At 42.2% G+C, this 14,028-nt stretch overlaps 1 protein-coding gene across 5 annotated transcripts in view; it reads right to left on the bottom strand.

Moving 5' to 3' along the window:
• Positions 1–3,562: 3,562 nt before the first annotated feature.
• snx14 (sorting nexin 14) overlaps positions 3,563–14,028 on the bottom strand; it is a 33,741-nt gene continuing 23,275 nt past the window's right edge. For 4 of the 5 annotated variants that reach the window (XM_078274358.1, XM_078274361.1, XM_078274359.1 and 1 more), the window contains 7 exons: positions 10,262–10,381; positions 8,593–8,716; positions 8,036–8,200; positions 7,561–7,656; positions 6,833–6,924; positions 5,294–5,350; positions 3,563–3,738 (listed from right to left, as the gene is read on the bottom strand). In XM_078274358.1, coding sequence (XP_078130484.1) covers positions 3,712–3,738; positions 5,294–5,350; positions 6,833–6,924; positions 7,561–7,656; positions 8,036–8,200; positions 8,593–8,716; positions 10,262–10,381 — 681 coding nt within the window. In that variant the 3' untranslated portion in view covers positions 3,563–3,711. Of the gene's footprint in view, positions 3,803–5,293; positions 5,351–6,832; positions 6,925–7,560; positions 7,657–8,035; positions 8,201–8,592; positions 8,717–10,261; positions 10,382–14,028 lie in introns of all 5 variants that reach the window. The other variant, XM_078274360.1, reaches the window with a different exon arrangement.

The following is a 14,028-nucleotide window of genomic DNA, read 5'->3' as shown; positions in this document are numbered from 1 at the left end:
GCTGTCAAAATAACAGATTAATCCATTCCATATTGAGGTTTGACCCGAGCCGTTCTAGCACCATTGGACTGTAAAATGAAGGAGGGAGACGAGAATGTTCTGCCTGGATCATTGACTGGAACATTTACTTGTAAAAATCTTCTTCCTGCCAACCCTGGCTACCGAAATCTGGTGCCACTGATATGTCTGCTCTTCTCTCTGATGCTCTGAAACACAAACACTGCTGCACATGACGCTAGTTAACACTATACTCGACAGCAGCTAACGTTAGCCTACCGCTAGCTAGTTAACACTATACTCGACAGCAGCTGACGTTAGCCTACCGCTAGCTAGTTAACACTATACTCGACAGCAGCTAACGTTAGCCTACCGCTAGCCAGTTAACACTATACTCGACAGCAGCTGACGTTAGCCCACCGCTAGCCAGTTAACACTACACTCGACAGCAGCTAACGTTAGCCCACCGCTAGCCAGTTAACACTACACTCGACAGCAGCTAACGTTAGCCCACCGCTAGCTAGTTAACACTACACTCGACAGCAGCTGACGTTAGCCTACCGCTAGCCAGTTAACACTATACTCGACAGCAGCTGACGTTAGCCTACCGCTAGCCAGTTAACACTATACTCGACAGCAGCTGACGTTAGCCCACCGCTAGCTAGTTAACACTACACTCGACAGCAGCTGACGTTAGCCTACCGCTAGCTAGTTAACACTACACTCGACAGCAGCTAACGTTAGCCTACCGCTGGCTAGTTAACACTACACTCGACAGCAGCTAACGTTAGCCTACCGCTAGCTAGTTAACACAATACTCGACAGCAGCTAACGTTAGCCTACCGCTACCTAGTTAACACTATACTCGACAGCAGCTAACGTTAGCCTACCGCTAGCTAGTTAACACTACACTCGACAGCAGCTAACGTTAGCCTACCGCTAGCTAGTTAACACTATACTCGACAGCAGCTAACGTTAGCCTACCGCTAGCTAGTTAACACTATACTCGACAGCAGCTAACATTAATTTTTAATATATGGCAGCCTTTTCTATCATATTTCGCTGAGTCTTGTTTGCTTTTTCTGTTTGTTTGTATTTTGTATATTTTTTTTCTTTGCCTTTTATGTCTAATTTGGGTTTTTGTGTCTTTTTTCTGTTTAAAATCCAAACTGTACAAAATGTCTATTTTCAAAACTTTGATTTTTTTTGGATAAAAGGCGACAAATGTCGGAAAAAGCAACAAAAACTTTGGAAAAAAAACTCCAGGAAGGCGACAAAAACGTCAAAAACGTTTTCCAAAAGACCCCTTAAAAACAGGCGACAAAAACGTTGAAATAAATGGTCAAAAAAGGCGAAAAAAAAGTTTAATTAAGCAACAGAAACGAGTACAAAAACCGGCAAAAATGTCGGAAAAAGCGACAAAAACATTGAAAACGTGACAAAAATACCCAAAATAAAACTTCAGATAAAGACCAGTTTTGCCCCCCATCCTTCCTGCTAATTACTTCATGTACTGAACATCATCTCAAACAGAAGCAGTGCTCAGCAGACTTTTCTGTCTGTTACACCCAGAGTTCTCCGAGCTGAGAGAACAAGGCGTCCGCTGTGTGACGGATCTCCTAAACGACGCTCGCTGCCTGTTAATGTTGGGGAACTCATTAGTCAGTTCACTGAGTGCAAACACCGGTCTGCCCCGACGTGAGCTGCCAAGATGCTTGAAAACAAGCACATTAGGACTCCGTGGAAATGCTTGTCAATCTGCTTTTTTAGTTCTGAGAGGAGACACAGAGCTGGCAGCCGTCACATGGTGAAAACGGCCTGGGTCACATACTGGACACAGTCGGCTTTTCATAGTTTTCTATTCTATTCAGTCAGAAGAGCTTCCCAGTTTAACCACAGTCTTGTGTTGGATGCCTCACTCAAACAAATGTTGACAGGGATTTTTAAGGGGGCAAGCGTATGATTGGAGGCCGTACAGGAGAAGTGCTCACGCTACAACCTTTTTATGACTTTTAAATGACATACATATGATACACTACATACATCCCAACACTCCCGTTTTTCCCAGGTTTCTCCCCTTTTTTTAGGCCTATCTCCCGGACCCCTCCCGGTTTGTTATTTCTCCCGGGAAACTCCCGTAATTTGCATGGCCCAAACTCCTTTATAAATAATCAGACCAATATGTTTGCCTGATGTTGACCAGTTGCCAGATCTTGTATGAAACGCATCCTATTCACACAATCCACACACAATATACAATGTTCAATACGTTTGTCACCTCAACCTGGCAACCTATAACCCTCAACCTGGCAACCTATGACCCTCAACCTGACAACCTATAACCATCAACCTGGCAACCTATAACCCTCAACCTGACAACCTATGACCCTCAACCTGGCAACCTATAACCCAGGTGCGCAAGCTTTTTTCTACATACTATATTACTTTTTTTTGACATACTATACTATGATTTTTTATGACTTTTTCGACATACTATACTATGACTTTATGTCTTTTTTTTACATACTATACTGACTTTTGTTTCGAAATACTATACTATGACTTTTTGTGATATTTTTCTACATACTATACTTTGAGTTTTTCATCACTTTTTTTTTGGACATACGATACTATGACTTTTAATGGTTTTTGTTCGACATACTATATTAACGTTTTTGACTTTATTCAACATACTATACTACGACCTTTTTGTGACGTTTTTTCGACATACTATGACTTTTTTGTAATTGTTTTCGACATACTATACTACGACTTTTTATGACTTTTTGGACATACTACGCTATGACTTTTTACCACTTTTTTTCGAAATACTACACTGACTTTTTTCGACATAGTATACTTTTAAACATACTATACTACATATTATACTATGACTTTTTATGTTTTTTTTTCCCAACATATCAATATACTTCAATGAGGAGACTTAAAGAGTGAAATACGTTTAATGAACATGGTGCATGAGATGTCGGTTTGTTGAGTCCCCTGATGGAGTCTGGACACTGGTGGAGCTGACGGAGGGATCAAGGAAGCCTGAAGATCAGCTGATGACAACGCAGCTGCTTAGGATGGGAGAGAGAGGAACGTGAAGTACAGAAGTCTCCCTGAATGAACTTATGCCGTTTCATTATGTCATATCATACTATGTCTTTTTATGCAATCTTTTCAAAAATAATATACTTTGACTTTCATTCCTTTTTTTCGACATACTACACTGACTTTTATGACAAAATAATTCCTGGGATCACACTGACGGTCTCTCGGAGTTTATATTCTTACATTATACAGAAATCTATTTGTCTTTTTGTAAAACATGACATTTTTTGAAATAATTTTCTAAATAATTCATCTGATAAAGTGAACTTTGCTGAGCCTGAAGTTTACCTGCGATGTCCCTAAACTTAAACTGAATAAATACAGTAATTCTCAATGAGTGAAAGAATAAACCTTTAGAAATATGAAGATGGATTTCAGACATTTAATAACTTTCCGTAATGTGCAAATATTGTCATTGGTAGTGAAAGAAAAGACAACAGACAGCGTTCACTGCGGTGACGTCAATAAATATATATCTTTTTATTAGTTTATCTATATACATTTGGAATGTAAAGATGATCCCAGAGGATTTTGTAAATAGTTGATCATTGCACTTCCATAACCCAGGATGTGGATCCAGTGTTGGTTACGTCATCTGCTTCACATGGCGACGGCTTCCTTCGCTCCCTGCAGAGGAGTTAGACGCAGCATTCAGAGGTTAGAGAGCAGGCGTCTGTCGTTTTAATCAGAGCTGAAACAATTAGTCCATTAACGATCGCTATGGTTACATTAACAACAACACAAATGCCCATAAATCTGTCCTGATAATGTCAAGTGTAATGTAATAATTCAACATATTGGCGTTTTCTTTCCGTGAGTGTAGGCCTAGAGTCGCTACTCACTCTGAAGACCATCGCCATCACTCTCTCACACTCTAACACACACACAGACACACACAGAGAGAGAGACACACACACACACAGAGAGAGAGACACACAGAGAGAGAGAGACACACACAGAGAGAGACAGACACACACAGACACACAGAGAGAGAGACACAGACACAGACACACACACAGAGAGAGACACAGACACACACACAGAGAGAGACACACACACACAGAGAGAGACACACACACACACACAGAGAGAGACACACACACACAGAGAGAGACACACACACACAGAGAGAGACACACACACACAGAGAGAGAGACACACACACAGAGAGAGACACACACACACAGAGAGAGACACACACACAGAGAGAGACACACACACACAGAGAGAGACACACACACACACACACACACACACACACACACACACACACACCTTTAAATGTAAACTGAGCACCTACAATAACACAAGCCTCCCTTCATATTCAGAGATCTCCTCAATACATTCACGGGCCGTTACACAATCTGTTCTGGCTGAATATTGAAGAGACATCTGTGCAGACCTCGAACTAACAAGCCTTTTTACTGGCCCTCGCCAACACCTGAACTAAAACCAATTACAATATAAACGTATGTTTTTAAAAAATATGTTATTTGGCGAGGCGTGAACCATCCGACGCGCAGAGTACCTAAGTAGTCCTCAGAGTGTGGCGTCCGGCGACTTATAACACCATGTGTGGGCCGCAGTGGTGTAGTCTACGTGATCCGCAGGTATGCGCAGTATACCCACTAAGAAAGCTCCAGGATCTCCATATCCCCTCTTAAAAATGCCCAATGACACGCAACAACATACTTTCTATTATATTTTTGATATATTTTGAATTGTCATCTGTGTTTTTCTTCTTCAAATAGACTAAATAAAAGGATTTCCACCGTAAATTGGTGAATAAAAGTGAATCTGAATGCAGGAAATGAAGTCGTTGACGCTCAGAACTTCCCTGGGGTATGACAGCCAGACCCCCTCCCAATATGATATGGCCTCCCCCAAAGGCAGATTCTGGCTAATATACATATACAGTACAGTATACCAACTACAATACATTAGACTACACCACTGGTGGGCTGGGTCTGGATGCAGACCTTGGTCTGTACTTTTGAGAAGCGCTGATATAAAGCGTCCCTTGCCGGGAGGAACTGATGCTCACATTATGAATCTTATGTCGGTTACTGCAGTCCTCTCCTGCCCCGCTGTTTAAGACTCCACGGGACACATTCCCAAACATCATTTGACTTGTGTCTCTTCCTGTATTATCGTTTTACATTCTCCTCTGTCACTTGTTTACCTTGGTGAGTTCAGGGAACAGCTCCTGCACGCCGATGTCCAGCAGGACGTACGTCATCTGAGGAGACACAACGGCAGAGACCAGCTTCACAAAGCTTCACCGAGCTCACAAGCACCGCAGGCAGCGGCCCAATGTAACTGAGTACATTTACTCCAGTACTGTACTTCAGTCCAAATGTTGAGGTACTTGTACTTTACTTGAGTCTTTTCTTTTCATGCCACTTTCTACTTCTACTCTGCTACATTTCAGAGAGCAATATTGGACTTTTTACTCCACTACATTCATCTGTTCCAGCTTTAGTTACTAGTTACTTTACACATTAAGGTTTCTGCACACAAAACACATGTAGTTTATAAGATCTGATGTTTTATTCTAAAGTAAACTAGCCAACAATATAACAGCTACAAGTCCAGCTGAGATGATCAGACCATTAAACACACAACTGTTTGGATCCTTTACACTTTCTACAATGGGAGGATTCTTCTTTATTTAAATACTTTAACTACATTTTCCTGATGATACTTACAGACTTTTACTGAAGTAACATTTTCAATGCAGGACTTTAACTTGTATCAGAGTATTTTGACAGTTTGGTATTAGTAATTTTACTTAAAAGATCCCATGGCATGAACATGTCACTTTATGAGGTTTTTTAACATTAATGTGAGTTCCCCCAGTGGCTAGAAATGGTGATAGGTGTAAACCGAGCCCTGGGTATCCTGCTCTGCCTTTGAGAAAATGAAATGAAAGCTCAGATGGGGGGGGGGAGAGAGAGAGAGAGAGAGAGAGAGAGAGAGAGAGAGAGAGAGAGAGAGAGAGAGAGAGAGAGAGAGAGAGAGAGAGAGAGAGAGAGAGAGAGAGAGAGAGAGAGAGAGAGAGAGAGAGAGAGAGAGAGAGAGAGAGAGAGAGAGAGAGAGAGAGAGAGAGAGAGATATCATGGCTTGGAAACAAGTGGCTCTCCTCCTCAATAGCATTTAAAGCTACAGACACAGAAATGGCACATCCTAAGGAAAGCTCATTGTGGGACTGGCTCTAGTGGCTGTAATTCTGCACCAAGACTTCAGATACAGTATTAGGGGACCACTAAGGCCTATATAAAAGAGACTTCAGATACAGTATTAGGGGACCACTAAGGCCTATATAAAAGAGACTTCAGATACAGTATTAGGGGACCACTAAGGCCTATATAAAAGAGACTTCAGATACAGTATTAGGGGACCACTAAGGTCTATATAAAAGAGACTTCAGATACAGTATTAGGGGACCACTAAGGCCTATATAAAAGAGACTTCAGATACAGTATTAGAGGACCACTAAGGTCTATATAAAAGAGACTTCAGATACAGTATTAGGGGACCACTAAGGCCTATATAAAAGAGACTTCAGATACAGTATTAGGGGACCACTAAGGTCTATTGGCATGTCAGCATGTCATAGGACCTTTAAGTAAAGGATCTAAATACTTCTCCCTAACTGCAGGCCTGTTGTCTGTTTTGTCCCCCTGTAAATGTCCTCTTGGTTTAAAGTTGTTCCGTTTACCTGTTTGTTGAGGACAGGCTGCTGGAAACCGTCAAAGAGGAGTCGGATGCCTTCGTATTTCCTCTCCTGGCCGATGCACTTCACCACAAATTCTGAAATCAAACACGCACACTTTAAAATCTACTGAACCGCATGACAACTCATCTGTGCTCAGACCTGTCTGAAGTCCTGACAGAGCATGTTTGGATGTAGATCCACACACATTCCTGAGAATATTAATAAGGAGTGGTGTTAATCCCATCTCAGATACACCTAGTCTGACCTGGAAGGTCTGGCTAGACAGCGGTGATGTTGTGTATTGTTTAGGGTCCTCGCCACCACCAGACTAATCAGCATTGCAGATTGAACATGTAGCTGGACTTGAATGGCCTTCTTTTGACTGAAAGTACTGCCAAACAACATTTTTTTCTGCTCACCAGTTCCATTTCCACTTCCTCTCAGCCTGCTGCATTGAAGCTCCACCTACGTAAACACCTTCCTGTAATCAACGGCGCCGTCATTACGTCGACCAGCGTAGCGCACGTAGTGCAAGCGTAGGGTTCAGTTTGGTGGAAAAACATTATAAGGTTTGGCAGAAACCCAACCCCGTCAAAAAGCCCAATATTCAGCCGAATCCTGGATTCGGTGCATCCCTGCTCATATGATAACAGAAAGCGGAAGTGTATTTCTGTCAGGACACGTAGTGAAACGTAGAAGATATCGGCGGTCTGTGTGACTTGAGGACCGACCTGGTAAATACTTCATCATCTCATCAAACGTCTGCTTGGCTCGGAGTTGTTTGTCCTCAGCGGTGCGCTCCTCGCTGCTCTCGCAGAACACGGCATCTGCGGGAAGAAATGACAACACCGAGCACTGATAGTGGATCATTATTGCTTATGCATATCCATTTATGGTGATAGTTGTTATTCTACATGGCACGGGCAGGGCTCGAGCTTAAGGACCTCCCTATAAGAATGGTCATGGACGAAGTACACGGTTTATGTATCGCAAGTATATCGTTATTGCAATATTCAAAAAAATGTTATGGCATATTTTCCTCATATCGTGCAGCCCTACTGCAGATACTCAGGAATATTACTTTTTTCACTTTAAAAACCACACACAATGCTTTTTCTCAAACTCCAACTGTCCACTTAAACATGTTTTAAGTCCTGCTAACTTTGAGTGTTAGTGTAGACGTAGTCTAGAAGAGGAAACACAGACCTCTGAGCTGTGTGATGAGGGAGACCATATGGTGCTCCTGGAGGATGTGCTCCAGTTTGGACTGCATGTACTGATCTATGTAGGCTTCAAACGTGTTCTTAAACAGGATCCTGCCAGCAGCCAGACAGTGGTGCAGCCAGTCCGCCGTGTGGAACACCACCTGACCTGTGGGTCAAAAACAAAAACACTGAGACAGACTGAAGAGTCACAACACAGAGACAGACTGAAGAGTCACAACACAGAGACAGACTGAAGAGTCACAACACAGAGACAGACTGAAGAGTCACAACACAGAGACAGACTGAAGAGTCACAACACAGAGACAGACTGAAGAGTCACAACACAGAGACAGACTGAAGAGTCTCAACACAGAGACAGACTGAAGAGTCACAACACAGAGACAGACTGAAGGGGATGCTTCAATACACACAGGACAAATAACTGAAAAAATAAGCTTATAAACATGAAACAAGCTATAATTCCTCATGTACAACTTGTATTGAACAGTACTCTCCTCCACTCCAAGACAGCAGTTCAGCTTTGTGAGGGTCACTTACCGACGTACATCATGTAGTCATACATGCCGTCTACAGAAACCATTTCCATGAAGCATTTGTGGTTTTGTTTCCGCTCCAATCTCTCCGACAGGTTAGCATTATTCTTGAACAGGTCGCTGAAGAGCTGCAGGTTAAAGTGAAATGATGACACAATACTTAGCGGGTCGATCGGTGGAGTTAACAGGGTCGCATTCTGCACACTCTCACGTTTATAACAAACATCAGCATTAATCTGTGGCACGAATGCCTGGGATCATTTTTGTATTCCAGGTTTTAAACACCTTACAAAATTCAAATTCCGTTCTCAGCTCAACGCTTTTGAAATATTTAACACTTCGCTTCGGCATAAATATGCCACTTTTAAAGCTTGTTCACCTGTTATTCCAATTATTATTTTACAAGCAATGTAGGGCTATGTGTTTCAACGGCGCAGTGCTCACTCTACATACATGTAAAACGCTACATTACATCACTTCTAGCACACTTCATGGTGAACAAAGACGGCAAAAAAGCATCACTGATCTGTTTTAATTTGCATTTTCTCTGGTCTCAATCCGTCAGCGCTGTGGAGATAGGTCTGGCCATGTGAGACTACCAGCAGGCTAAGGCCTCCTGCACACCGGCTGCATGGCGTGAGCGTGGCGTTTCTGTTGCGTGTCAGTTGCGTGGCGGCTGCGTGGCGTTTTCTATGTCTTTGCACACCAGAAAGGTGTCTGACGCGGAGCTGCTGCTGCTAGCCTTGTCTGTACACATGGATGTTTCCCATAAACATAAATATATACTGATCTGATTACAGCAAAGACAACGTCGGCAGGATTGACGGCAGAATAGGCTCCAGAATATTTCCTTCTGTATTTTTTTTTTTAAATGACATTTATATCTGCATTTATGTCAAAATCTGGAGACTTTCAAACATCAACATGTCATTTATTAAATGTATTTGTGTCAAGATGACATAAACATCTTTTCGTATTCTATTTTGCCTGGAAACGCTTCCAACTCGCTTGTGTGTGGCGTGAAAAATAGACATCAGTTCTATTTCTAGCATGCACGTGTTTTCGGCGCGACTCGGGGCGTGTGTGTCACGCAGGCAGTGTGTAAGCTCTAACCTGTTAACATGGGAGCCCAAATAAAAACGGACACGCCACGCAGCTGACACGCTCACGCCATGCAGCCAGTGTGCAGGAGCCCTAACGTTACCGACAACATTATCTTTGCTTCACCTGTTCAACTGACTTCAGCAGTTCAACTGACGTGAACTAACCACACACAGTTGTGGTTAGCGGTGCTTCGCTGCAGTTAATGGCTGAATGAATAAGGGAAACACAATGGATGTTTGGCCTTGTTTTTGGCATTAAAAAAAGATCCTGGCCTGGCGGGATTCACGTCTGTAGAGTTATAGCACTGCCTCATTAACTGTCCCATGGAGAGAAAAAACATTAAGGCTAATTATACAGGCTGACACTCCCCTTTCCTTCCTGAAATTACTTTTCCTCTCAAACCTGATAAACTTTCTCTGCAGACTGACTGGAAAATTTCGTGCAGATCACTTTTCATAAAGTTAATGTGTTGACCACTTGAAGCTGGCTGTTAATGTGCCGGAGAGCATTAGAGTAAACACCCTGCTCTTATGTGAGCAGTAGAGAGAGCTGTTAAGTTTCTGTTTCACCTTCTTGTTGTTCTCAGCGGAGGGGCTGAGGATGGTCAGCTCCGGTTGGCTAGGTTTGGGCTTGGGCGACTCACAGGAGTTGAAGAAGGACTGGATGAAAGGGTCCAGGTTCTGTCCTTTCTGGAAAACACAATATTTGGTATCAATCACTGTCAGTGCTGTAATGTTACTGTACTTAAAGGGTAACCGTTTTTTTCAACCTGGATCCTATTTTTCCTATGTTTTTGTGTCTAAGTGACTGATGGGAACAACAATCTTTGACATTGGTCCAAGCTGCAATGTAAGTTAATAGGACAATTGTGCAGCTTGTATTTACCTTCACAAAAGTGCTCGTTTTGCCGTTGACAGACTCAGATTAATATTCTAAGTGTCTGACGACATTATGGGAAGGATTTCTAAGGAGGTCGACCTTTTTGTTAAAGAGTAAGATCCTTTTATTAAAACAAAAACATCCACGAAATTGCGTTCGCTAAACCCACCAGACTCCATGTAAATAAACAGTAATTTTAGCATCGTAAAACACACTTCATTCAAAGTCAGCAGTAACAAAATAAAACTATGAAAAGCCATTTTGGGTCGTCTTTCCACTTTTCCAACCATCACAACTCTAGTTTTGGTTGAAATAAACACACAGTTTACTGATTTACATGTGGAAATATGTTGGCTCTATACACGCCAAAAATACTGTTTTTTTAAATGGAGTCTGGTGGGTTTAGCGCTAGTGACTTCAGAGCCGTTTCTGGTTAAACAGAAAGGTCTCAAAGAGGTTTTAAAGGTCTATCTCTGTAGGGATCCTTTCCATAATGTTGTCAGACATAATAATCAGAGTCTGTCAGCGACAAAACGAGCACTTTTGTGTAAATTCCCCTCAGCATCTCCGTTACTCGCTACTTGCAAGACGTGTTTGTCGTACGTCGAAGTGAAAGATTCCTTCTCACATTCTGTTTCTGTTTTTCTCTTTGTTGATGTCAGACTTTGAATTTGATATTTAAGAAAGTGTGGAAACCCTGAATATTATGCTTTACTATGAGGAAGACACATTACAGTTTTTATTTTACTTCTAATTGTCAAGTACATTTAATATCAAAACATTACTTTTGATACTTAAGTACAGTAAATATCAGATACTTTACTAGATTTTTACTCGAGTAATATTCTAAAAGGAGACTTTAACTTCTACCAAAGTCATTGTCTGGTAAGATACTTGTACTTTTATTCAAGTATTGCTTTCAAGTAGGACTTTATATAAGACTGATCAGGACTTGAGGATGCTGGGCTGTTTTATTATGTTTCTCATAACAGAGAGGTCAGGGCCAGAGACATAACACCCCCGGATGTTTGCTGATTATTTATCAGGTTAAAAGGAAGTCTCCATCCTCACCTCCCACCTCCTCCCTGCATTCATTCATTATTACACACTAGACATCATCCACAGAGACCTTAAAGCTGGGAAAACAACAGCTTCTTTCAAGAACAAGCACAGGTTTCCTTTGTGCAACCGTCCTGGTGTTTTTGGATCACTGTGACATCGTGTTGCAAGATCTTGCTCGAAGTTCCAGTTCACACAGTTGAAATTAACTAGATCATGTTTGTTTCTTCCTTACTTTCAAATCTGCTGCTCCACGCGGGAGCCCTATGTTCCCACATTTCCTTTTTCATAAATGTGTATCAGATGTTATCCCCCTTTCTCCAAATTTGGTAGCCAATTACACCCAACCTAACCCTAATTTACTATAAAGTGCTTCCAAAAAAATGTTGTGGGAGGATAGGGCTTAAATATAAGGGAAATGTAGAAATGTGGGAACATTGGGCCTCATTTACCAACCGTTCTTACGAAGAATTGTGTTCTTAAACCCCACTTATGCACGTTTTACAAAGATTTTGACATTCACTACTGTTTTCTGATCTTGGATTTGTTCTTAGCTAAGAACAACATCTACGAACACTCAAGAGCACTCTTACGCACATTTGAGTGATGACAGTTTGCTCCAAATAATTGGTTACTGCATTTTATTTAATTCTACAGTCGTTTACAATGATAGTATTATAATGTATTTCTGATCATTTGTTGAAAAAACAATCATAGTATGCAAAGAAACACCAACACTGCAATTTACATCAGCAATTAAACTGATTAAATCCTGCGTTATTTGGTGATTGATCGCGCTATTTATAGGGCAGTGGTGGAATGTAACAAAGTACAGATACAAAGTACAGATACTTTGTTACTGTACTTAAGTGGATTTTTCACGTATCTGTACTTTACTTAAGTACAATCAATAGTGCATACTTTTGACTTTTACTTTGTTACATTTTGCAGCAATTATCTCTACTTTCTGATCTATTTTCTGATCAGTTTTTCCCCCTGCCGAAACGTCTTCCTGACCGTCACACGTTTGTCTCACCAGTGAAGTTAGGTTGCCATAGATATATACAGGGCACCGCCGATCCTTCATCGGCTTCCAAGCCGGCTCCGGTGCTCCAGAGCCCGGGCGCCGTGCCGCTGACCCTCGGTAATACAGCCTTCGGTAAAAGTGAAAATGTTTGTTTTTTATTATTCCCGTTTTTAAATCATAGTTGCCTCTCCACAGCGTTGTTTACTCCTCCGCCAGGCAGCATAAGACGCGTTCATATCTTATTTATTTGGCTGGACCTCTTCACATCTCCTCCCCATGTTTGCTGCTTCACACACTATTTGCGTACACTCCCATGGTTAAAGGAAATAAAACCGTCTTAAAATACATCCATAAATAAAACCAACCACATTCCGATTCAAACAACATATTTCCGTTTTATGCTGGTTAGCATAGGAACTTTTTATTTTTTTAAAGCCAGGCCTTGTTTGTGGTAGTGGACATATTACCATTAATACTGGTAATATGGAAATAAGATTAAGAGTACTTTTAATACTTAAAGTACATTTAAAATCAGGTATCTTTTACTTTAACTTAACTAGGGTTGTCATTGTGGTACTTCTACTTTTACTAAAGTAAATGTGTCTCTGGTTATTTGTACTTTTACTTAAGTACTGAGATTCAGTACTTCCTCCTCCACTGCAATGTACAAGTCATCTGCGACTCCAACAACCATTTCTTGAACGCAGTCTCCTGCTTCCCAGGAGGTGCACAGGAAGTGTCATGTCCTTATATGGAAATTTGCTGGGAGTTTTCTTATGCTAATTAGCAACAACTGGCACTCGCTTTCAATTACGAAGACGTGGGATTCATCAATCCTGATGGACCATAGGGCTGTGGGAACATAGGGCTGTGGGAACATAGGGCTGTGGGAACATTGGGCTGTGGGAACATTGGGCTGTGGGAACATTGGGCTGTGGGAACATAGGGCTGTGGGACCATTGGGCTGTGGGAACATAGGGACTGTGGGAACATAGGGCTGTGGGACCATTGGGCTGTGGGAACATTGGGCTGTGGGAACATTGGGCTGTGGGAACATTGGGCTGGGGGACCATTGGGCTGTGGGACCATTGGGCTGGGGACCATTGGGCTGTGGGACCATTGGGCTGTGGGACCATTGGGCCGGGGAACATAGGGCTGTGGGACCATTGGGCTGTGGGAACATTGGGCTGTGGGACCATTGGGCTGGGGGACCATAGGGCTGTGGGAACATAGGGCTGTGGGAACATTGGGCTGTGGGAACATTGGGCTGTGGGAACATTGGGCTGTGGGAACATTGGGCTGTGGGAACATTGGGCTGTGGGAACATTGGGCTGTGGGAACATTGGGCTGTGGGAACATTGGGCTGACCCC

The sequence above is a fragment of the Sander vitreus genome, chromosome 18 (genome assembly GCF_031162955.1).
Source record: "Sander vitreus isolate 19-12246 chromosome 18, sanVit1, whole genome shotgun sequence".
NCBI classification, from domain to species: domain Eukaryota; kingdom Metazoa; phylum Chordata; class Actinopteri; order Perciformes; family Percidae; genus Sander; species Sander vitreus.
The sequence above is the reverse complement of the archived record's forward strand: the minus strand, read 5'-3'. Positions and strand labels throughout refer to the sequence as shown.